Source organism: Accipiter gentilis, chromosome 6 (genome assembly GCF_929443795.1).
Source record: "Accipiter gentilis chromosome 6, bAccGen1.1, whole genome shotgun sequence".
NCBI classification, from domain to species: Eukaryota; Metazoa; Chordata; class Aves; order Accipitriformes; family Accipitridae; genus Astur; species Astur gentilis.
This window is the reverse complement of record NC_064885.1, coordinates 24,703,007-24,725,043: the sequence shown is the minus strand read 5'-3', so window position 1 is coordinate 24,725,043 and position 22,037 is coordinate 24,703,007. Positions and strand designations below refer to the sequence as shown.

Below are 22,037 nucleotides of genomic sequence, written 5' to 3'. Positions count from 1 at the left end.
CAAGCAAAAGCAGCAGTGACCTGCATGGATGAACAAGGAGCTCCTGACTAAACTCAAACATAAAAAAGAAAGAATATGAGATGTGAAAGCAGGGTCAGGTCACCCCAGAGGAAGAGACAGGGCTGAAAAAGCCAAAACCTTCCTGGAGTTGCAACTGTTAAGGAACAAGAAGGGCTTCTACAGGTATACGAGCAGCAAAAGGAAGAGTAGTGAAAACGTGTGCCTGCTGCTGACCAGGGAAAGGGAGCTGCTGAGAAATGATATGGAAAAGTCCAGGGTACTCTGTGCCTTGCTTGCTTCAGTCATTGCTTGTGAGAATCACCCTTCAGGAATCACAGGGCCCTGAGACCAGCGGGAAAGTCTGGAGCGATGAAGACCTACCATCGGCACAGGAGGCTCAGGTTAGTAAACATTTAAACCAATTTGATACACAGAAGTCCAGGAGACCTGATGTGATGGATCCAGGAGCGCTGAGGGAGCTGGCCAGCGTCGTTGCAAGGCCACTCTCAGTTAGTTTTGAAGGTCATGGTGACTGGGGAAGGTTCCTGAGGACTGGAAGAAAGTAAATGTCACTCCTATTTTCAAGAAGTAAAGGGTGTAGGACCTGGGAAGGCTTGGAGCATCTCTCATGTAAGGAGAAACTAAGAGAGCTGGGGTTGTTCAGCCTAGAGAAGACAAGCTTCAGGGGGAGCTTATCAATACGTATAAATACCTGATAGGAGGGAGTAAAAAATACTTCTCTCCATAGTATCCAATGAAAGGACAAGAGACAATGGACACTAACTGAAATGCAGGGATTCCATTTAAACATAAGAAAAAACTGTAAGGGTGGTTAAAAACTGCAACGGGTCACCCAGGGAGGTTGTAGAGTCTCCATTCTTGAACACACTCAAAATCCAGCTAGACATGGTCCTGATTAACCTGCTCTGGTTGATCCTGCTTTGAGTGGGGATGGACTAGACAATCTCCAGAGGTCCCTTCCAAACTCAACTGGAGTTGAGTCATTCTGTGACTCTGTGAATAACTGAGACTAGAGATGATTCAGAAAACAATCTAATCCTACCTTGGCCTTGCCCCTGTAACTCAGGAAACCTGCAAAGATGTGGGGTTTGCAGCATTAGAAAAACACTGTCTTTCTAAGCCTTTCAAATGGGAGCGCAGTTGTTATTTCTGACTGAAAACCTTCAAAATCTGGTGAAGTAATAGCAGAATTTGTCTACAAGCATCTTAAAGTACTGTTTCTCTAAACAGAACCATCTAATCCTCTCCTCACTGCACAAAGACAAGGCTATTTATAGGATTTATTGTGAAGCTAGAAGTCCACAGAAAGGCATTAGTTCAACTCCAGTATAATTCCTGATTTACTATGAACACTTATGCTATTGAAAACAGTTAAGTACCTCTCAGCTCTAGCATTGGCCGGTGTTTCCATGACTCTGGCATCATCTCTCTTCTAGTCTGGAAAACAAATTGGCTGTTGATGAATTTCTGAATGCTAGAGATGGTGAAGGGTACTTCTGGGTGAACGATACTGAAATAGTGATCCAAGCAGATGCCCATGGTCTGGAGGCCAGGTACAATCTTCTGAATGCTCACCCCAGCTTGCTTCACTTTGAGCTTAAAAAGAAAATATGGACAATGGTTATAATTCATATCCTGTTTGGGTTCAAGCCAAGCTATAGCTGATCACTGTTTATACGTGTACACGCACCTAGCCTTGCTATACTACGTGGCTTATTTCTGAGCAAAGTTTCTATCTTAGTGTATTACTGCAAAACTCTGACTGAGTGTCCTTCATAGCGAGACAAAGCCCCCAGAAAGGAATGTTATTATCCAAATGCTCTTCCCTATCAATTGTTCCAAACAAAACAAAACAATCTGCTATTATCCTTGCTTGCATTTGTGTAGGCCTAACAAATAGCCTTACAGGCAGCTGCAAGAGAAAATTAGAGATACCAGAGTGTGTTCTGCATTCCAAAAAGAAAATAACTGTGGCATAAAATGTCTTGGCAAATATTGATTTTCTAATGGATGCCATGGGTTACCTCATCTTAACCATTGCTGTGTAAAGGCTTATTTGTTCTCTTTTAGCCTGCTGACCATGCATGAGCTCCTAACTCCTGCAGAAATGTCCACCCTGCCTTCACTGCTTGTCATCAGAGTTACCAAAGCTCTGACCTAGCTACCAATAATGGGTGCATGACTTGCCCTTTTTCCACACCAGTAATTTTCTCAAATTATGCAGACTGGATGTCTTGAAAAGTTTAAAACTCTGAACTTCGGCTAATGTGGACAGTGGCACGAAGCAGACTATGTGCTCTGGAATCTCTACCAGCATGATGCCAAAACATGTTCCCCGAGTGGCTGTATTCAGCTTTCTTCTCCTGTCCTATTCTCAGCTTCTCCTTTCTTTGCTCCTGTCTTAAGCTAATATTCTCTCCACAGAGTTGGGAGCAAGAGGAACTGTAGCTTGGTGGGAACCCAGGCTAGTTGGAAACCAGCCACAGGGCAGTCCCTGCCAAGGGAAGGGCAATTCCATTGCTGCAGAGTATGCGTGCACAGGAGAGGAGGCTCAATCCTCCCCCAGAAGAGAAAGAGATTTTGGGCTCCAGTTTCTACTACGTGGGGTTGCATGCTGCCCAATTTAGTAGGTAGCTGGGTTTTCCCAGCAGAAGCATGGAGCAGACTCAGGAAGCATGCAGGGCCTCAGTTGCCAGCAAAGCCTTACAAAAGCCTCTGGATAGATTAGTAACTGGGAGGAGAGGGCGACTAGCTGTAAGTACAAAGCCAGTTTAAAGGACGGATTGTGTGTCTGGCACATCCAAGGACAGGAAGGTGGCCAGCAACCTCAGAAAATTCTGTTTGGTGTTTGGTAACGGATAGACTGCTGCAATAAACCTTGTTGGCATATCAGCAGCTGTTTCAGACATGGTAATCTCAATCAATTCAAAGGAGATTCCTATCTGAAATGATCCAGATCCAGTTGTTACGAGTGACTTTTATTGCGCGTCTCTGCACAGAGCACTTCTGCAAATCCTACAAAGGAGTGTGCACTGTACACAGAGCACAAGCAGCAGTGACCTGTAGGACAGTCAGAACAGAAGAAAATTACTATATGGTTTACGCAGGCTATAGGCCCTTACCACATGCTTGTCCTACCTCTTTGTCAAAAACCATATGAAAAGGAAGTCCATTGCAAAATGTTTTTGTGTCAATCCAGAGGCTCTTGGGGTAAACAGGATCAAATCCTCTCAGGAGCTTACCTGTGGCAAGATAAATGTGTAGTTTTTAACGGGGTTGCACCTCATAAAACTAGTCAGCGTTACTTTTTAGCACTCAGTGAGACAGGACCCTATATCATAATGAATGAAGACAAAGTAAACAGTGTGTGGATCCAGAAGTGTGCATACATCTGTGTTAAATGCTCTGCAGTTTTAATACACAGCTGATTAGCAACTAAGCTGAGTTGGCTGAGAGTTTAAAACTTAACCACAAAAAAACCATAGAGCATTAGATGCATGAAATTATGTGGAAACAATAAGAGTAGATAAACAACTGTAGATGTTGCTGCTCTATGAATTTGCAGATGCCATAGCAATATAACACAGCTGTATTCCACAAAAATATACACAAAATTTGATTTAATATACTTTGCTAGCTACTAAGGGACACTTACGGAGAAAAAAACCCAGCATGATCTAGGCTTCAGTCACCTATACAAAGAACTCTAGTCTATAACACAAAGACCAAATTACTATTTGGTTTCTATTTTACTTACCCTGATTGTTTTTCAAAATGGTCACAAACCTACAGAGGAGTTTGTTCTTGCTAGTGAACAGATATATTTGAAAAATTAATAAAATGGGTAAAATAGTCAAAAGAGCTCATCTGACTGAAGCACCCAAAGCCTTTGATCTTCACAATACAAACTTGGATTCTCCAGTAACTCACAATAATCAAAATTATGATTATTTCAAGCAATCCCTTTCCCCCAGAAGGTGGCTATGACAGTTACGCTAGTAAATTCTGCTTGATAACAAACGCTCAAGTCACTTATGAGACTGGTGGCAAAGATTACAAATTCAGGACCCAATGTTTAGACCTCTTACTGCTTCAGGGGAAGTCAGTGTGGGGTTTTCATTTTTCAAAGTCTGGCTTTGGGTAACTCTAGCATTAATTATTAAAGGACTTTATTCTTTTCAAGTAATAATGCTACTCTAAAATTTTGAGTATCTATTAATTTCTCACTCAGTATATCTGCTCTTGTAATGTGTGTGGCACTGTACCAGATGATATCAGGTTCAATTTTTCACTCCTCCCAGAATCCAGACAGCTTGGTGATACTGAGCTGGATTCTCATTCCTCTTGGGGAATCAAAAGATCCTAAATGAAAAAATCCTTCCATTTTATAAACATATATAAACATATAATATATAAAGGTATAAACAGAGATTACTAGATTAGCAGTAGATTTTTGGTAGCAGACGGTGTGATTTGGCTTTCAGAATTTACTGCAGTCAATAACTTTGGAAAGGAGTAGCAGCTACAAAGTTAAAAAACACTCTTTTAAATTAATCACCATAGACCAAGCGACATGAGAAGGAAGTATCAAATGTACCACAAAATGACATTTTATAGAGCAATACTTTTCAGAAGAAAACCCTGCTTAAGAGACAAAAGTGACAGGTCATATTCCATTTAAGTATCTGACATTACTAAGCATGCTTATTATCTGCAATTTTTCTTTGATTACCAACGTCTAACTGAAAGCAACTTAACCAGAAACATTTTGAAAAAACACAGAGGAAGTATGAATGGTAACTTCAAAATAGATGAGTGGGTGGAGATAGGGAGGCTTACTGACTTTCTTGCTGAAGAGACTCAGAAATGATGACAAGCTCCCTCTGAATGATAGCTCACCTTTTCCTAACGTGATTATTCCTTTTATTGTTTTCCAGTGGCTTTTCTTGGCAGGACAAACAGAGCTTCCTCTGTCTCTAATTGTATTCTTGTTTTTTTCAAGGTCCTGTTGAAATAAATCCAAAGGGAAAATCAAGGGTGTTTTTATTTTAATAATATTTCAATAATATAGTGATAATGAACATTAAAGTACCTCTTTATTCAGTTGGTTCTCAATTTGTTTTTCAGAGTCAGCCAGATTTTGAAGTGAGGAAGAAAATTCATTTCTTTCCTTGTATGAAAACACAGGGGTTTGAGTGACAAGAAAAACAATATGTTCTTTTTTCCCAGTTCTTTCTTCTTCTTCTGTTTGATTGACTATTTCCATTGAAATCTCAATGTTAAAAAAATCCAGGGCTGCCGCACTGATGATTCCTGAAGAGGAAACAAAAGACAAACTATTGCCAGGAACAAACCCTTTCCATTTTCCCTTTTAGAGGGCCAACAGTGGAATTTCACTGTTTCAGAAATCACTTTTCTAAAGGACTCTGGAAGAAGAAAGCAACCTGTGTCATTCCTACTACCATTGCCGTGGTAAGAATATGGGCATAGGAGACAACCTTTAAAGTTACTGTTTCTTTTGTCTGGTCTGATGATGAATGCATATTTTCACCAGAAGCAGTTCATCAGGATATCCATCTGAAGAATGTGTCCAAATAGTCATACATAGCAATAATATGAATTCCCATTAACCCAAAAAGTGCAGGGCATCTAAAGAGATTCTGCTATAACAATCTATTTCAGTCATAGCAGAATATTTTCTTCTGAAAGGAAGGAAATATCTTTCATGAAGATGCACAATCAGTCTTCTCATTTCTGCTTAGCTATTAGGCAAAATACTGGGCAATGACATGAAAAGCTCTGTCTGACATTCCAAATAGTTCTGTGCTTCAACAGGAACATGAAATGAGTTTTGACAAAGGGGGAAAATTTGATAAACTTCTAAATTCAGCAGCATCTATGAAAGAAAGGAATATGACCATCTCTTACAGACTTACAGCTGTTTAACCTTTGCACAAGGACAACTGTGGAGATTTCTATAAATGCCAGTAAAAGATTCAGTTTTGAGCAGGGTTCAATAGTAGTTTTACAGATTGCGTGTACTGCAGGAGTATTTATTACAGGATGGATGGATGTCTTCAAATCAACTATAATTTCTACTTCACTGTAATGTAAGGACCTCGAGTCACTGAGAACTAATCAACAGTTAGATACAATACACACCATGAACTTTAATTTTTCCTCCAGGAAGGGAATTCTATAGGAGTTCTATATAGCAGGAATGGACACTTATGGCCTGGGTTGTCTTATCATAAATCTTGATGGAAGCTACTGGGAGCTAGGAGCGATCAGGCAGTAGAGACATACTGAGGTCAGATGTCTGGTGACTAAACAATACTGGGCTTCAATTCCATGGCCAGTCCTTCTCTGAAAAAAGATTCTGAAACCTGAGCAAAGTATAACTGCAAATATATGATTACTCTGTGTATGTATTGCATTACCAGCTGATCTGTACTCTGCATTCCACCTGATTACCTGGCACAATATGGCACAGACCTCTTCTGTCTGAATAGTAGTGTAAATGCATTGACCCGTCTTCATTCTTTTCTACTCTAAAAGATGGTGCATTCATCTCCTGAGGAAAAACAAACAAACCCAAAACTTCAGTATCTTTTTCTGATAAAGAATACTGGTGAATTCCACTTGTACAAAAGCATCCCATGTCTTAATAAAATAAGCATTAATATGAATAAGCTGAAAAACAGAAGATTAAATATGCTCACCTGTGAAGGAAAATCTACTATGCATTAGAGCCAATGTACTAAATAATATCTAAGGTTGAGGACTACTCAGAAAAAATTATTTTAAAAAGCTGTCCTAACATTTTTGAGTAATCAGTTTCAGAACACAGGAGAGCCTGTCATAGCATCTTTTTTCCATTATTCATTCACACCTATGAGATACTGTTCCTTGTGTTGCAAACTCTGGCAGAGTCCACCCATACCTGCTCAGTAATTACTACTCAAACTTGCCTGGTAAGAAAGGGACAGGTAGCTGTGCAACGCATCCAGGTTCTCTATGAACTCATAGAGATTTCCACCCAGTGTCCTCAGCATGTGGTCATAGCCTGAGCGTTTACAGAATTCAAAGAAATACTCTCCAAACTCTCTCAGAACTGTATCAGCAGGAACACCTGGCAAAATAAAGATACCTTAATGAATAAGAAGGGCTTGGAAATTCTTGAAATGCTGTCAGGCGGATTAAGAGTGAACGCAGAAAACTGGCAACATAAGGAGGGCATTCCAAAGAGCACAGGAGACTAAAACCTGGGCTGCAGGTGACCCAGGCTGGTTCATTTTTGAGGCACGGGGATGCATACCCAATATTTTGCAGGCTTTGTCGACAAGCTGCATTGTGATCTCATCTTTGTAAACCTCGAAAGTCAAGAAAGAATCCTGGACACCGGCCTGCAGTCTGCAACAGAGAAGACAATATTCTTGTGTCAGCGGTGCTGTAAATATAACATGCTTGGGTGACCCAACTGGCATTAATTAAGCACTGTTTGCTGTTAACCAACTCCTTAACCTCCTTCAAGCGTTACGTTGGAACACCCTCATGGTTTAAGAGTGTTGCTTTAACATGGCTGAACGGTGGTGTCCACCTCTCTGTTTGTGCTGGTTCATGTTACGGTTTTATGGCACTCTTTCAAGGATTATGGCATCATACTTGTGGGGTGCTAGAGCAAGTGGAATCTTTGTTTGTCTTCTGGTCTACTGGCTTGTTGTTCAATGCAACATCAGGCTCCTGGGTCTCCACAGACTTGACCAAAACCTTGCTCATTTTTTATATTGGCTTCAATGGCTATTATATGTATATATCTCAGTATCATTTATGTATCTTCATATCTTGGAAAATACCACACAGCTCATAAAGTAAAGACAAAACCAGAGAAGATGCTACATTAGCTGCTTTTCTGAAAGTACTGGAATTAAACTGACTTCACATCAAGGATGACATCTTTTCAGTGTAATTACTTCTCGATATTGTCCCAGTGAGCCAGCGACTCTATTGCACAATCGTCTATAAGACTAAATGTCACCCTTAATTATCTATATAACAAACTAATTGGGACAAATTAGTATCAGACTATGAAGTGTTACAAGGTACGAAACTCTTGCATTTGTCCTGCTAGTTACTTCTAACGATTACTTGAGATAGGTAGATCAGCTGCCATTTACCAGTGAGAAACTAGAATCCTCTGCTGCTAAATGCCCGACCGTTTTCTATCAACACACTACGTGTATTGGGAACACATTACCTTAATTTTTCCCATGTTTCTTCACCGTACTTTTCAACCACCAAAGACTTCAGGCACGTATTGATAAATCCATACTGCAAAAGCAAACAGATGACCGTGGAAAAGACGTACTGATTTTCAAAGTGCCGCCCAAACATGCCCCCTTCTTGTATTTAAGATTCCACCGCTAAATTTATATTGCAGAAGAGAAAGTAATAAGGCTCGACAGCCATTGTCGTTCTGCAAACAGCAGAGCCTTTATCTCGGCATTTCACAAGCGTTCAGCAAACCAGAGCAAACACGTTCAATCCTGTTTTGCAGATAAGGACCCGGAGAGCCCGGGTCAGGGATGCGCTGTGCCACGCGTGCAGCCTGGAGCGCGTCCCCCGCGGCGGCTGCAACAGCAGCCACGCACGGCTGCGGCATCAGGAGGTAAGTTTGGCTTTGCCGTGCCTGCTATTTTTTGCTTTAGGGCTGACAAACCGGACGCCGGAGACGGGGGAAAGGGACGCTAAGGGAGTAGCGCCGTCACAGCAGCGCCACGATCACATCCACGCAGGGTGGCGTGGTCCGAGTCCCCCGGAGCGATGCGGCTTACCGTCCGGCCCCCGGCACGGCAGGCAGGACGCTCTCGGCCGCCTGGGCTCTCGGGCCGGGGGTGCCCGTTCGTCCCCGACGGGCGCTGCCTGTCCCGACTCGCCCCCCGCCGCCTCCCCCGCGGGCAGCCTGGCACCGCCGGCGGCTGGACGAGGGCCCGGGTTGCCCCCCCCCTCCCCGCCCCTGCGGGTCCCGGCGGCCCGGCCGGGGGGTGGGGGGGGGGGGGAGCCCCCCGAGCCCGCCCGCCGCCCGCCCCGCTCGCTCACCCACCATCCTGCCGCCGCCGCCGGCCGCGGGCTCGGGCAGCCGCCCCCAGCGCCGCCGCCGCCGCCGCCGCCGGCTCCCGCCGCGCCCGCCCCGCTGCCTTGCCCGGGGGGCGGCGGCACGGCCAGGCCCGGCCCCGCCGCTCTCGCCCGCGGCTGCCAGCGCGGTGACAGCCGGCGGCCGCCGCGAGGGTCGCGCCGCCGGAGCGGCGGGGGCGGCCGTGGGCCTGGCCAGAAGCAGGCGGTGAAGCCCCTTGCACAGGACTGCCCATCAGTGCAGGCCGGGTCTGCGGCCGGCAGGGCAGCGGGAGGGGTGGGGGTTACAGGGATACAGGGATCGGGTTCCGATGCAGTCAGTTCGTGGCCTTTAGTGCCTGGCAGAGGTACCTCATCTCCTAGGTGTATTTTTGGCAGAATTACTCGTAGGTGGCTTTCAGGAGCGCGTCCCGAGAGGACGCGGCGGAGCGCTGTTTGGGGAAGACCACTCTCCCCCGCCTACAGACGCGTTTTCCGCCCTCTGTCAGCAGACGGGCGCAGGCAGCCCCGTGGGTGTGGCAGCCCCGCTTCGGCCTCCCGGTTGCCGCCGTTGGGTGCGGGGCCTGTGGGACGCTCCAGGGGACCACGGCCTGAGCCAGCGCTCTGCGCCGCTCTGGCAGCCGGGGTTTTGCTCCTGCTGTGGCGGTTCCTCGCTCGGGCTCTGATCGCTCCGTCCTCTTCACGGGTGCCGTACACAGGTGCTCAGCAGGCGCGTCAAAACCCGGGCAGCGGTCCCTACGCGGGGCACGGGTGCTGCTTGCTTTTTTAACGATGACGGCCGTCCCGCCGGCCCTGTGCTCTCCCTGTCCTCCCACAGCCTCCTCCGTCCTCCCCTCACCCTTTCTATCCTGCAGACGTTGGTGAGTCTCCCGTGACCTCATGATCACTAAACCGGGTTTCTTCTCCAGAGCTGGAGGCTCGGGAGAAGAGAGCCAAGGAAAGTCCGTGCACCCGCTGTATTCCCGCAACGGCGCGTAGAGGGCTAGCTTAGCAGAGAAACGTACACGCGAACCCCTCTGTACTTCCTGGACAATATCAAATATTTATTTAAACGTACACCTCTCGGAGCTAGCATTAGCCAGCGCAACAGATGACCTGTCTCTCGGTTTGCTGCCCGTGCCGCGGTTGTAAGAAGCACCCGTGGCCGCTGCCGAGCGAGAGGTGGTGCCGGACCCCCAGCCCACAGGCCCCCAGCCCTGCAGCCCGCGCCCCGCTCTCGCGCCGCCCTTAGCGGCGGAGCTGCTTTCTGTGCGGATGTACGGCTGTCCCCCAAAAGGGCGAAGACACCCTTATTGTAGTTACCTGAAGAACAGCGTCTCAGTTGCACAGCCGGGCTCGCTGCTTTACCGCAGCCTGTAAAGTAGCTAAAAATAATCGGAGTAGGAGTTCATGACTGTCAGTGCCATCAACGCAAATGGAACTCGCGATGAGATTACTGATTTTTCGGTGTGCAAATTTTACCCACGTAAAACTGCTGTTGATATGAATACCAATAACTCGATGCTAGAGATGACAAATCAGGAAGATAAAGCTGAAGGAAATGGAAGAGGAGTAAACACCGCATCGTCTAAGAATTGTATGGGTTTGCTTATTGCCTTCAATTTAGAAATTAATTTTTATTATGCATAACTAAAACTAATTTTCAGATTTATAAAACCTGAGTCACTGGAGGGATTTGCAAATAAAGTGAGTACTGTAGTATCTTCTCTTCTAGTTCTTTAGTATCTTTTCTTTTCTCATTGTATGCGTGACACCTACATAAGCAATCCAGTGATTTTTAGTAACAAAGATTAGTGACTATCCAAAAGGTTTGGAGATGCAGTTCAGATAAGCTATCCAAAATTCAAATTAATAGCTGTATACTAAATCTATATTGCACAAGGTAATACATACTGGAATTGAATTTATCATTATTGCTTTAGCCCTCCTTTGGTTAGTGAATTGATCCTACTATTTTTTCAGGTCTGTTTGTCGTTATGAGAGAAAATTAGATAAAGAATCTCCAAGCCAGGATCGTTTGTGGGCAGCTCACTGGGCTGCTCGCCCTTCGCAGTCCATGGCCTGTGATGTGCCCTCGGCCACCTCTGTCAACTCTAGCTGGGTAACAGAAGCCTTCCAAGTAAGAGAACAGAAAGCAAGCGAGAAAAATTTATAATACACTTCTGGTGTGACTCTTTAGGATTTCTTTATTCCTTTGGCACAATGTAATCAGTGCTTCCTAGAATTTTAAGATAGGCAGCTATTTTTGTGTATAATCACCAGTCTTTTAATCAAAGACAGAACACCCTACTTGTTGCTGTATCTCAGCCCACTCTGTGTAAAATGAAGACAACAATACTCCCCTTCCCAATCTGTTGCTGTGCTCCAGTGACAGTGATTACGGTCTCTCTTGGCACGGCATATTCAGGTCTCTCAGTCTATGCTGGACCCCATTGCAGTGGGCTGGCACTGACACAAATTGCCATCTGCTGCAGGGGCAGCGGAGCAGGTGTATTTGGGTATGTAAAGGAGAGGTTGGAGCAGGATGTCTTTAGTTTCAGAGGGTTTCTTCCTTTCCAGAACATGCAGGGTGGATGGGGATAGGTTCAGGCAGAGCTGCGCACTGGTATTCTCCTGGTGTCTCTCCTGTGAGGCTGAGCCTCATTGCGAGGGCGCAGGATACCTTCAGTTGAAGTATGGCTGAAAAGTCCTCCGTGGGCTTCACCTGTGCACAGCCTGTCCTTCCCCCCATAACCAGCTCAGTGTCCGGTGCTGAGGATGGAGTCAACTACCGATCAAGTGCATCGGTCCCTTATAAATTGCTAGAAGTGATGCGTCTGGAAGCCAAACAGCAGGCTAAGGGCTGTGCTGCTAACCCTGCAAAATTCTGCAACCTTCCCGGCAGTTTGTGAGCAAATGTGTCTTATATTTCTTCTGCCTTTGTGGCAAAAGATCCATTAATATGGAAAGGGGGTGCTGTGGCCTTGCAAAAAGAGATACTCGTCCATACCTGACAAAACCAATTATATCAAGAGCCAATTTCCCCTGGCCTTTTCTTGTGCTTGTACCCAGCTAGGACTAAACGGCATCCTTGAGCTCTAGGTAGTTCAGCAAAATAGATGGCCTATCTGCAAAAACTGTATACACTGGGGTTTTTTTCAATTAGATGAGAAGTGAAAATATGCAATATAGCAATTTATAACTTCTAGTTACAGCCCTGCAGAATGCAGCCATAGACTTCCATAGTCTGTGTATGCAAGGACGTCCTCCTTTTTACTTCTTTTTCTTTCTGTTGTGTGATTATTAGCAACAATGCAAAGCCATATGTTAGTTGCCATGGCGGAGGGGCTGCTCCCATAACCGTCTGAGCAGAGCACATTCTAAACATTGCAGTCTGGAGCCCAAAATACCACAGCAGTAACAGAATCCTTTCTCCGAGTGGTTGCCAGCACTCTCTCCTAGTGAAGACCCCTAGGACACAGTCCTTTTCAGCATACTTCCTTCAAACGCAGCCTCACATCCGTTGTTCAGATATCATGTGTTCACATTTGTCTTGAATTAGCCCACACAGCGACTTTTTAGTGACTTGAAGAGAAAAAGAATCTGTCCTTCTACCAATGGGAACCAAAAAGGAAGTTTTATATATATGTATTGGTAGGCTTCCAGTACTTCACACTACCAAACCATGAGGACAGCTGATGTAGAGTCTAGATTAGGAATAAAAATAAACACAGAAGATGTGCTGCCCTGCATAGTTTGGATGGCTCTAATTTTTGAAATATATACTTAAAAACCCCAACAGTTATATTTGAATTCTTATTAAATACCCTGGTCAAAATTTAAATGTCGTTAATGCAGACTAACTCAAGAGCAGGGAAATTGTTCTAGTGCAGGCTTTACTCTCAAGAAAGCTTTCAAAACCCCAGCTCCTCTGGTTATCTGTTAAGCTGAGAGGGAGACGGGAGGCTGGGTCAGTAACATTTAAATTGGCTTTGCAAAACTGTAGGGAAAAGTTACCCGCTCGGGTCCAAAACCCATTCACAGGTGCCCTTTACCACACTGACGGGGAGGGAATTGAAGAAATGAATGATTTGCTCCAAGAGCTGGGTGGCCTTTGGCATCGTTCCCTCTCGCCCGGCTCTCCACGTGTGCTGCCCCGGAGTTCCTCCCTCCCTGCGCGTGACCTGCCCTGGCGCTTCCCTCCCTGGGCGCTCATCTTCCCTGAGCTGGGGAGTCAGGGCTGCACCCGTGAAAATACATCGTGCAAAGGCGAAACAGGCCCTGTGGGTACTTTCGCTGCATGAAACTTTCTGGTTAAAGTCTTTGTGCGTGTTCCTCTGGGTATTTTCTTCAGCTTGCCTTGTGTATCACAACTTACATTCAAGAGCAAGCATCCAGTATCGTTGTTTTCTAAGTAGAAAATAGCTCATTACTTGTATTTTTGTCTCTGATTGCTAGTTAATGAAATTTGTTCCAGCTTTAATAACACTGCAATGAGCTACAAAGAATCATTTGTCTCGGCTGCCTGGGCCAGGCTCGCTTCTGCTGCAGTTCGCAGACGGCACAGTTCTCCAGGAGACTGGAAGAATGCAGTCAAGAATAATGCAAAAATGGGTAAAAGCCAAGGCTCATCAATCTTTGGTGCTGTGCTATTACGTCTGTATTGTACTCTGAGCCACGTAGCTCAAACCTATTAGCATATGGAGCTGCTTGGGTGCTTTCTGGCATCTTGTTCCTTTGGAAAAGTAACTACAAACTTTAAGGTGCTTGTGTCAAACGAAGAAATTCGTGTAATACCAGCCTATGCAGGCTGTGCTGTTAAACAAGATTGTGTCTGAGGGGTCTGTGGTATATTTCTCTTCCATCCCACCAGCGTCCCTTCCCTGTGCTTTGAAAAGAGGCCTTTCAGGTACTACTCATGTCACCTATGGTCTGCTATGTAACTCAAAAAACTCCAAGGGCCCAGTTCAAGAACCCAAAGCAATTTAGCAGCACATCCCCAACAATGTCAAACCAATAACTGGTAAATGCTGGCACTAGCTTTATTTGGCTTTAATATTGTGAGAAATTGCTGCTCTACTTTTGGAAATGATAATCCAGCTCTCCTCCATTGTGGCATATTAAATATCTGGGGTGTTGTTCTTAAGAGGTAGACTCAGGTTTCCTGTGGCTGCGGGTCTTAATTAGTCCTTTAACTGTTAAATTGCAAATATTACTGAATATGCTGATGGTTTTACTTTCCTCTTGTCTGAGTTCTGCCCCAGCCTCCAGGCATCCAGGCTCGTTCAAATTAAACAGCTCTTTCTTCTAGTGAGCTTTCTCCTTGGCTACCCTTTCCCACCAAACCACCTACCGCGGATGCTCTCTTGGTGCTTTAGATGTAATATTCAGCTTCCTTGCTGCTTTTACTCTTCTGAGTAATATTTTGCAATAGTATTAATTATACAGTGTGCTTAGATTTCTCATACCATTATTAACAAATACATGTTTCCTCTAGCTTTCCTCATTTGAACTGAATCTGTGAGCTATATCCCGTGTAGTATCTTTGACGGAAAAATACTTCGATCCATTCTGTGCAAAGGTGAAGTTTAACATCCTATTTTTGTGGATAGGGTCAAACTGTTCTGCAGCTTCAGGAGGGGCACAAGCCCATCACGGTCTCGGTTTTCAGAGGACTACAGCTCCCATGATCCCCAAGAAGGACTAGATCTGAGCTTTGACAGCGAGGCACTGTGGGAAAGGGCGGAGGTATACAAAAAACTTCCCTTCCTTCAGCAAGAGAAGTGAAGTTTGCAAGTAAGTAGGGCGTGCTAAATAGGGAGTAGTAAATTCTCCTGTAAAATCCAGGTGGAAATCTGTGATGGAAATATGAGAGAGGTCCAAAGGGCTGAGAGAGGTCCCTAAGGAGCTCTAAGGAAACTCTGTATATTTGTCAAGTAGAAGGGCTATAAAGCAGGAATTTTTAAATGTCCAAGCAAGGATGGCTAACAAGTTAAAAGAATCTAAGTTCTAAGGGAGATATTTGGATTCTAGTGAAGTGGAAGGAAAAGGAAGACTGAAAGAATGAAGTGCTTGCCTCCGTGCCCAGTGTGTGGCCGTGGGTCTTTAAAGGCACAGTGAGATGAAGGCTCCTATTCCTCCTGTACAGGGAGAAATGCCGTGATCAGGAGTGAGGCAGATGATAGATGCTGGTTGATTGTTAGAGCAGCTCTATGTTTTGTAATGGGCTTTACTAGGGGTAAGGGTTTAACTGGCGAATTAAAGTGGCCGCCTGTCCGTGGTAAGGGTGAGTTGGTGGGATAAGAAACTCAGATACAGACTAGCTGATAGCAAGTAGTAAGAGGTAGTTGAAGGTAGCCTTGTGCTTCCTGCGTCTCCACCTACAACCATAATCTCCTTTTTGATCTCTCCTTTCGAAACTGTAGGTGTTGGTGATGATCTAACCAGCACCTGACTCGCCAGCCATTTGTCCTTGGAGGGCTGGGTAGGGAAGAGGGCAGCTGCATCGCGTGATGGGGGAGTGGCTGTCACCCTGGCGAATCCCTTCAGAGGATTACCCCAAAATCTCCATAATTTTTCTTTTATCCTTAAACCACCCCCTCCATCTAATCAATGATGAACAAACTTGAAAGGCACAGTCTATTGAGATGATGTGCAGAGCGGAGAAGAGCTAAGCTCCACACTACTAAGAAAACCTGAGGAATGATGTCTCTGATGCACTTTCTGATGCTTATCATATATTCTGTTTTCCCTGTGTATCTCTATAAAAGGAATATATATTGTAATGCAGGAAGGTCCTTCCCCCACAAATCAGAACAATACAGCCAAAACAGCTAGCATTAGGTGTTTAAAAAGATTCACTCCAAAGTTTAAACTGTTGGTCTGTCTTCTGCTGTAGCTGATTACACTACTCCTCAGGAACAGAAAGTACCTTTCTGCAGACTAGCAATAGTAAAAAAAAAGAAAAGTCTTTACTAGCCCAGGCTAGCTACTAAAAATGCACTGCACTTTTTTGGTCTGTTTACAATGTACTGTGGCCAACCAATAGCTTTTATGGGTTAATTTGGGGACAATAGCAGTCTTTGTTCTGGTTTTGGATTTGTGCTGGGGTTTGCACTGATATAAATACTAGGTATAGTATAACTGAGATCTTGAGGGTTTTAATATTAAATATGGAGCTACATATATTTGAGATCTCCAGCAATCCCCCCTGAGACTGATTTTTCCTCTTATAATTTGTTTTGCCGAACCCAGTGTTTCCAATTCTTGACTTGAACCGTCTTGGTTTCATCAAAAATGGTTCTATATAGCGTGTCTTTGAGTGATGCTAGGGAATAAACGTCTCTGTCTTATTTGAAGATGAATTATTTTGTTGAAAGGCTATTTTGTTTAGAACAGGAACATGAATCTGCCCCCCTCTCTAGTTCGCTTGAACTAGTTCTGCCCCAGCTGGATGAAGGAGTTTAGTTGTAGCTGCAAAGAACTTGACAAAGACTGTAAAAGCTGTCCAAGAAGAAGGATAAATAGCTTGAGCTCACTTCTAGGCTGCTAGTAGGATCAGACCTGGCCAGTTAGTGTGCGTGTGTCCCATGCTCCAGTGTAGATTTGTCATACACTTGGAAACTGGCATTGTCCTCATGATGGACATAGCAGAAAGCAGAAAGCTGCCCAAATCTGGCCTTTTAAAAAACTGCAACTGCAGCTAACCCCTTACTGCTTGTGTGCGTGCCAGCTTTTCTCCTTTTTTTCCTGACCAGTACTGCTGCATTCACTGCTGAAAGCAAGTGAAATCCAAATCCTGGTCTTTCATGGAAGGGGGGGACAAGAGCTAGGGTGCGACATGGCTGTGGAATTAATGAAGTGGCATGATGTGTATTTGCACCTGTAAAACAGGAGCTGTACCGTAATATGAATTACAGGTCAGAGGTGCAATGCTAACTTTGGCTGCATGGAATAATACGGAGACAGCAAACACACTGTATTTTGTTCATGCGGCCAGCAAGCGTGCTGTAATTTGTGTGCATGTAACTGTTTCAAAGTGTTCGGGATCTCACTGCTGGTGGAGTAATTTGTCCTCTCCGCTGCATGCACAGCAGTGCCTGCAGCCCCTTGAGGAGCGTGCTGTGGCTTTGATGCCTCCTTTGTTGCTGCTTGGCTACTTTCCCCCTTTCTTTTCTCCCTTTTTCCTTCTCTGATGGAATAGCCTTCTGGGAAAGGGAAAGCTGAGTATTTCTGAAGCACTGCAATGCAAACAAACCACCTCGAAATGAACCTTGACTGGGAAAATCTGTGCCACGCAGCATAGGCATCACAGCATGCAGTATGTGCGAGCTGCTAGAAAAGACTGCCAGGCTGGTGAGGAGCCCGAAGGACCAGGCATCCTCACAGTCCTTTGCCAGTAGAAGCATTTGTGAGAAGTAGATTAAAACTAATTTGTGAATTAGTTTTAAAATGTTAATTTATTCTTGCTTGATGGGCCCATACACTGTATAAAGTAAACACCAGTTACCGAAGTATGCTGTACCGCCTCTTCAAAGCCTCGTACAAGTCATACTTGTAATGCAGGTGAATGGTGGTATCCACGTTTTCCTAAGTGAAAACAGAAAAGCAGTGCAACATGCAATGGGGTATAGGGAAGATGATCCCACATGTAACTCCAGAGCTGCTGGCCACCAGATCTATATTCTGGACCTTCTCCTGTTAGCTGAAACAAGCAAGTACAAACGTTAAACGGGAGAGATGTGAGTTTCTAACTGAGAAGCAGAACCACCAAGCAGCTAATTGGGAGGAGGCTAGCTTCAACTTGTCCAGCTGTTCTGTCCCAACAGCTTGCCTGATGGTGTAATACATTGAAAACAACAGTAATCCTGCTGTCCAGTAACGTGTACAGGCTAGTTACTATAGTCTTAACTACAGCTGAAAGCAGAGGTGCAGGAAGGAATATCGCAGGTAAAGCCAACCCAAACCTATAGCAACAAGTCTTTCAAAGGATTGGCCATCGAGATGACAGACTCTAAGTTACGTTGGCTTCCAGTCCTCACCAGACTTCCGTTTGCTGCCCCTCAGCCGACAGCTTCATTCCTCATTTTGCCCTGTGGCAACATCCAGCTACCAAAAACTGTAATGCAGTTTTATGTATGGAACTTGCTGGGACTTCTAGGGCAACACGTCTTCTCTCACCTCACCTGTAAGTATGGGCATTAAAGAGAAGGTATCGTTGCCTGCTTCCACACCTAAAATGAGAGAATTGCTCATTGAGTAAGACATATTAGACTACCTTTTGAGGCTGTTTTTTCTAATATAGCCTAACATCCCCAGCTCTATGCCTTGGTTCCCATGCTTTGGGGAAAAGAGATGGGAATAGCAATGGAATATTCTGATGCTAAAACAGCGCCTGGCCCTGAGCAGCAAGGTTGCTGCTGTCATGCAGGCTGCCTGGGCTTTGGGCTCTTCTCACAAGTACTGCTTATGGCATAACTCTCTGAAAATCTGTCCCACATTCAGGATTGTTCCTATGACCCCTGCATCTTCTTGTGCATTGCAAATATTTCCTTGCACAATGCTTAAACAAAGGGAGAGTGAGGCAGAACTATCTGAACAGCCATCCAGCACCAGAGCACTTTGTGGTCAAAATAATCCTGAAGAATCTTTCAAATCCATACATGTCACCAAAATATAATTAAGATGCGGGATTACCCAATGGAGCTGTTGATTCATAGGACTAGGACTCATGAGCACCAGGAAAGTAATAGATTTTATTGGGTAATCCGTGTGTTTGGACGCACAATCCTTCAAGCCAAGTCATTCTCATAGGCCTTGGAGATCCTTGAATGACAATTTCTGTCATTGCCACAGGTCTTCATTAAAACACAGAGCAAAATCCTCTGCATTCCACCCATCGCGTAATACCAAGGAGAAAACGCTGTAAAAAACCTGCTCTAATGGTTAAATTCCTACCAACCTAATGTAGACATCTTTTTTCCTTATGGCTGCAGAAATGAGACCTTGGACGAAGCTCCTGTCAGCAATGAGTCTGATCAAGCACTGTGTGCATCTGACAGCCAGCTTGGCACCGCCTCGCAGCAGCTGGGCTTCAATGGATTTCATGTGCAAGTAGGCCTGAAAGTCATATTAATTTTTAATTGAATGTTTAAGTTTCAGGTTTAGGAGGTCTTCCTAAGAGACGTCTCAGTAATATGTATGCTGCTATGAATGAAGAGGTAGGTCTTAAGCTATGTGTTGTTGATAAGCAAACTAAAACTCTCTACTGAGAATAAAAATATATATATACATGTGTATATATGTGTGTGTGTGTATATATAAAAGTATATTTTTAAAGAAAGACATCTGGCAGAAGTAACGCCTTTGCAGCAATGAAAGCCTCCTGCCTTGCTCCAGTTTGCATTCAGCGCTGTGGCAGTTTCAAAGACCTTGATGGCTGGGGCAGCTGCGTGCAGGAGGAAGTCACAGACGTTGGAGCAAAGAGTTTCGATCAGAAGGGAAAATCCTAAGAATAATGCCATAAGCTAAGCTGATACACATGGAAAGAGCTTGGCAGAATTACGTAAAGGATTGGATGGTATGGTTGTAGATTTCTATGCACGGAAGGCTGGCTTGGATTATTTGTTTTTGTGGTGAATATCTAGGAAAAAGAGCAGAAGTGGAAGAGGACATGAAGAGAGAGAGAGAGTGTTAATGGTTTGGGCTCTGGAGAGATATGACTAGAAAATTAATTTTCCCTATGGAAAGAATTGCATCTATTTCACCAGACGTTTTGTTTCTTAGCCCTCTTCAGAACATACTGGCTTCCTAGCAAGTTTTTTAGGAGTTTGGCAGAAGGTATGCAGAGCTGGACTTTGATGCTACTCTCTTCTTTGTGGATGCTTTCCTAAAAATGCTAAAAAAGCAACTCTAGAATATCATAGCATTTCTTCTCATAGGCATCTATACATGTTTTGTTAGTAAGCACCATATGTCACTCTTTAAACAGCCCAGTAGTGTATTTACTGGGACCCGACTGTATGTGGTAAGTAACATCACAGCTCCTGTATGTGGTGTACCAGCTATAATTACACAAAACTTCAATAAACAAGTCATTTTAATCATTTCCCTCCCTTTCAGAAGTGTGTTTATATATGTGTTGTTCTCTTACCCACAGTGAAGGAGTGTTTAGAATGTGTCATTAAGGGTAACAGATGTATTTGAATAAGGGGTTTTTTGGATGTCTGACTGTTCATTGGGATAAGTCCTTGAAGATAGGGCAGTTCTGAAATGTGAAGGCAGCATTAAATAAAAAATTTTTTTAAAACCCAAACAAACAACCCATGCCACTCTCCCTGAGTGAAAACCTACAATGGAACGAAACACCCTTTTAATTAATTGCACAATTCTTTAGACATGTTTCTCCTACAGCAACTGGGCCAGCTTTAGGCTGATTGATGGGGCTTGTGAAATGATCTTTAGGACCTTCCACTCTGATCAAAAAATCTTCCCAACTCCTAATAGTCCAGCTGGCCTGGAGACGGACCGAGGGACATCTTCATAGATCCTTGGGATGCATTCAAAAATGCAGTCTTTCTTTTAGCAATGTAAGTATATATAAGTCTTTGGTACTTTTCCAGCCGCTCACTTAAACTTGACTTTGTATTGAGCGCTAGGTGTGAAAGAAATATACATGTCTTTAAAAGTTAACTAGAAAAGGATTTTTGTTTATTTAATTTAGAAGCTGGCATTCTGCCTTGTGCTTTTTCTACTTGCTAATAGCAGGCAACTTCCATCTCTGCCAGATCCTGAGAACGGCTAGAGGCGCTGAGTACACAAGAGGACAGGATTTACACCTTTGCATTTGGCTGACTTTGCCTAATTTGGCAGAAAAAAAATCTTTGGCATTCGTGGTTCTAAGAAATCTGCAAACTAAGCAAGGTTTGCTGAACTGTTGCCTGATGTCTAGGAGTTGCTAAACTGTGATAGCGTTTCGACAATGAAATGGCTAAAATAGCACAAGCGTTGCTCCTGTTATTTCTAAAACACCTCGGACCATCCTAGAATTTACTTGCTTTTGTTTTCCTAAACAGCTTGGTACTAGAGACAAGGTTTGCAGTTAACATTCATCCCACGTGTTTTTCATTAATGCACATATTTGTTAAATTCTTATTCTGCTAAGATGCGTACTTGCTTTAAAAAACAAAATAAAATTGGAAATCTTTGAGGAGGACAATTCTTGAAGGTCTTTAGCTAAGGTGAACCCAAACCCTTGCGAGTTAATTAAGAGCCTTCTTAAAGGCAGCTGGGTTGATGGCAGGTCGCAAAAGGACATCGGCCTTTTGGGGGGGAACTCTGGGTGCCTAGATCAAAGATTACGTTCCAGAAAATGAAAGGGAAAACCAAGGAAACCCTGCTCGGTACCTGTGTATACCTGGAAAGCGCCTGGTGCCTGGACGTGCCAAAGAATGCTCAGGTCAGAGGCCTGGCTACCAGGCTTGCAGGTCAGCGTGGTCTCGGTCGGACCCTCTAGAGAGCAGAGGCGGTGGCAGGCAAAGCGAGGCGCTGCCATACCGCGGCCTCTCCCCGCAGGTGGCTGCTGCCCGTGGGTCCGTTTGCACGGGGCCGTGGGAAGGCAGAGGTGGCCCTTCCTCTGCTACCCTGCTGCTGAGAGACGGGGAGATGGACCCCCCTGCACCCGGCCGGGAGGACTCCGGGCTCCGGGGAGAGAGGGGTGTCCCGAGAGGAAGCCCAGCTGCCGCCCGGCAAGTCAGTGACCACAGGGGCCGCCGTCCAGGTGCTCCTCCGGCAGCCCTCCCGGGGGGCCTGGCCCTGCTGCTGCACCTCTTGAGCTCGGTGGACGTGTTTGCTCAGCGACTCGGGGAACAGGGGCTGGAACTTTAACGAGACACGCTCTTTTTTGT

The 22,037-nt window shown here is 44.8% G+C and overlaps 1 protein-coding gene across 1 annotated transcript in view; it reads right to left on the bottom strand.

The window, feature by feature from the left end:
• Positions 1–21,685, bottom strand: part of LOC126039398 (guanylate cyclase soluble subunit beta-2-like) — a 34,854-nt gene extending 13,169 nt beyond the window's left edge. Inside the window, exons 1-14 of the mRNA XM_049802483.1 lie at positions 21,538–21,685; positions 18,313–18,365; positions 17,642–17,721; positions 15,209–15,272; positions 9,699–10,139; positions 9,505–9,612; positions 8,279–8,352; positions 7,340–7,434; positions 6,993–7,153; positions 6,496–6,595; positions 5,114–5,334; positions 4,921–5,026; positions 3,160–3,263; positions 1,401–1,617 (exon numbers count right to left, since the gene is read on the bottom strand). Of these exons, the coding sequence (XP_049658440.1) occupies positions 1,401–1,617; positions 3,160–3,263; positions 4,921–5,026; positions 5,114–5,334; positions 6,496–6,595; positions 6,993–7,153; positions 7,340–7,434; positions 8,279–8,352; positions 9,505–9,612; positions 9,699–10,139; positions 15,209–15,272; positions 17,642–17,721; positions 18,313–18,365; positions 21,538–21,685 (1,972 nt within the window). The remainder of the gene's footprint in view (positions 1–1,400; positions 1,618–3,159; positions 3,264–4,920; positions 5,027–5,113; positions 5,335–6,495; positions 6,596–6,992; positions 7,154–7,339; positions 7,435–8,278; positions 8,353–9,504; positions 9,613–9,698; positions 10,140–15,208; positions 15,273–17,641; positions 17,722–18,312; positions 18,366–21,537) is intronic.
• Between the last annotated feature and the right edge of the window lie 352 nt (positions 21,686–22,037).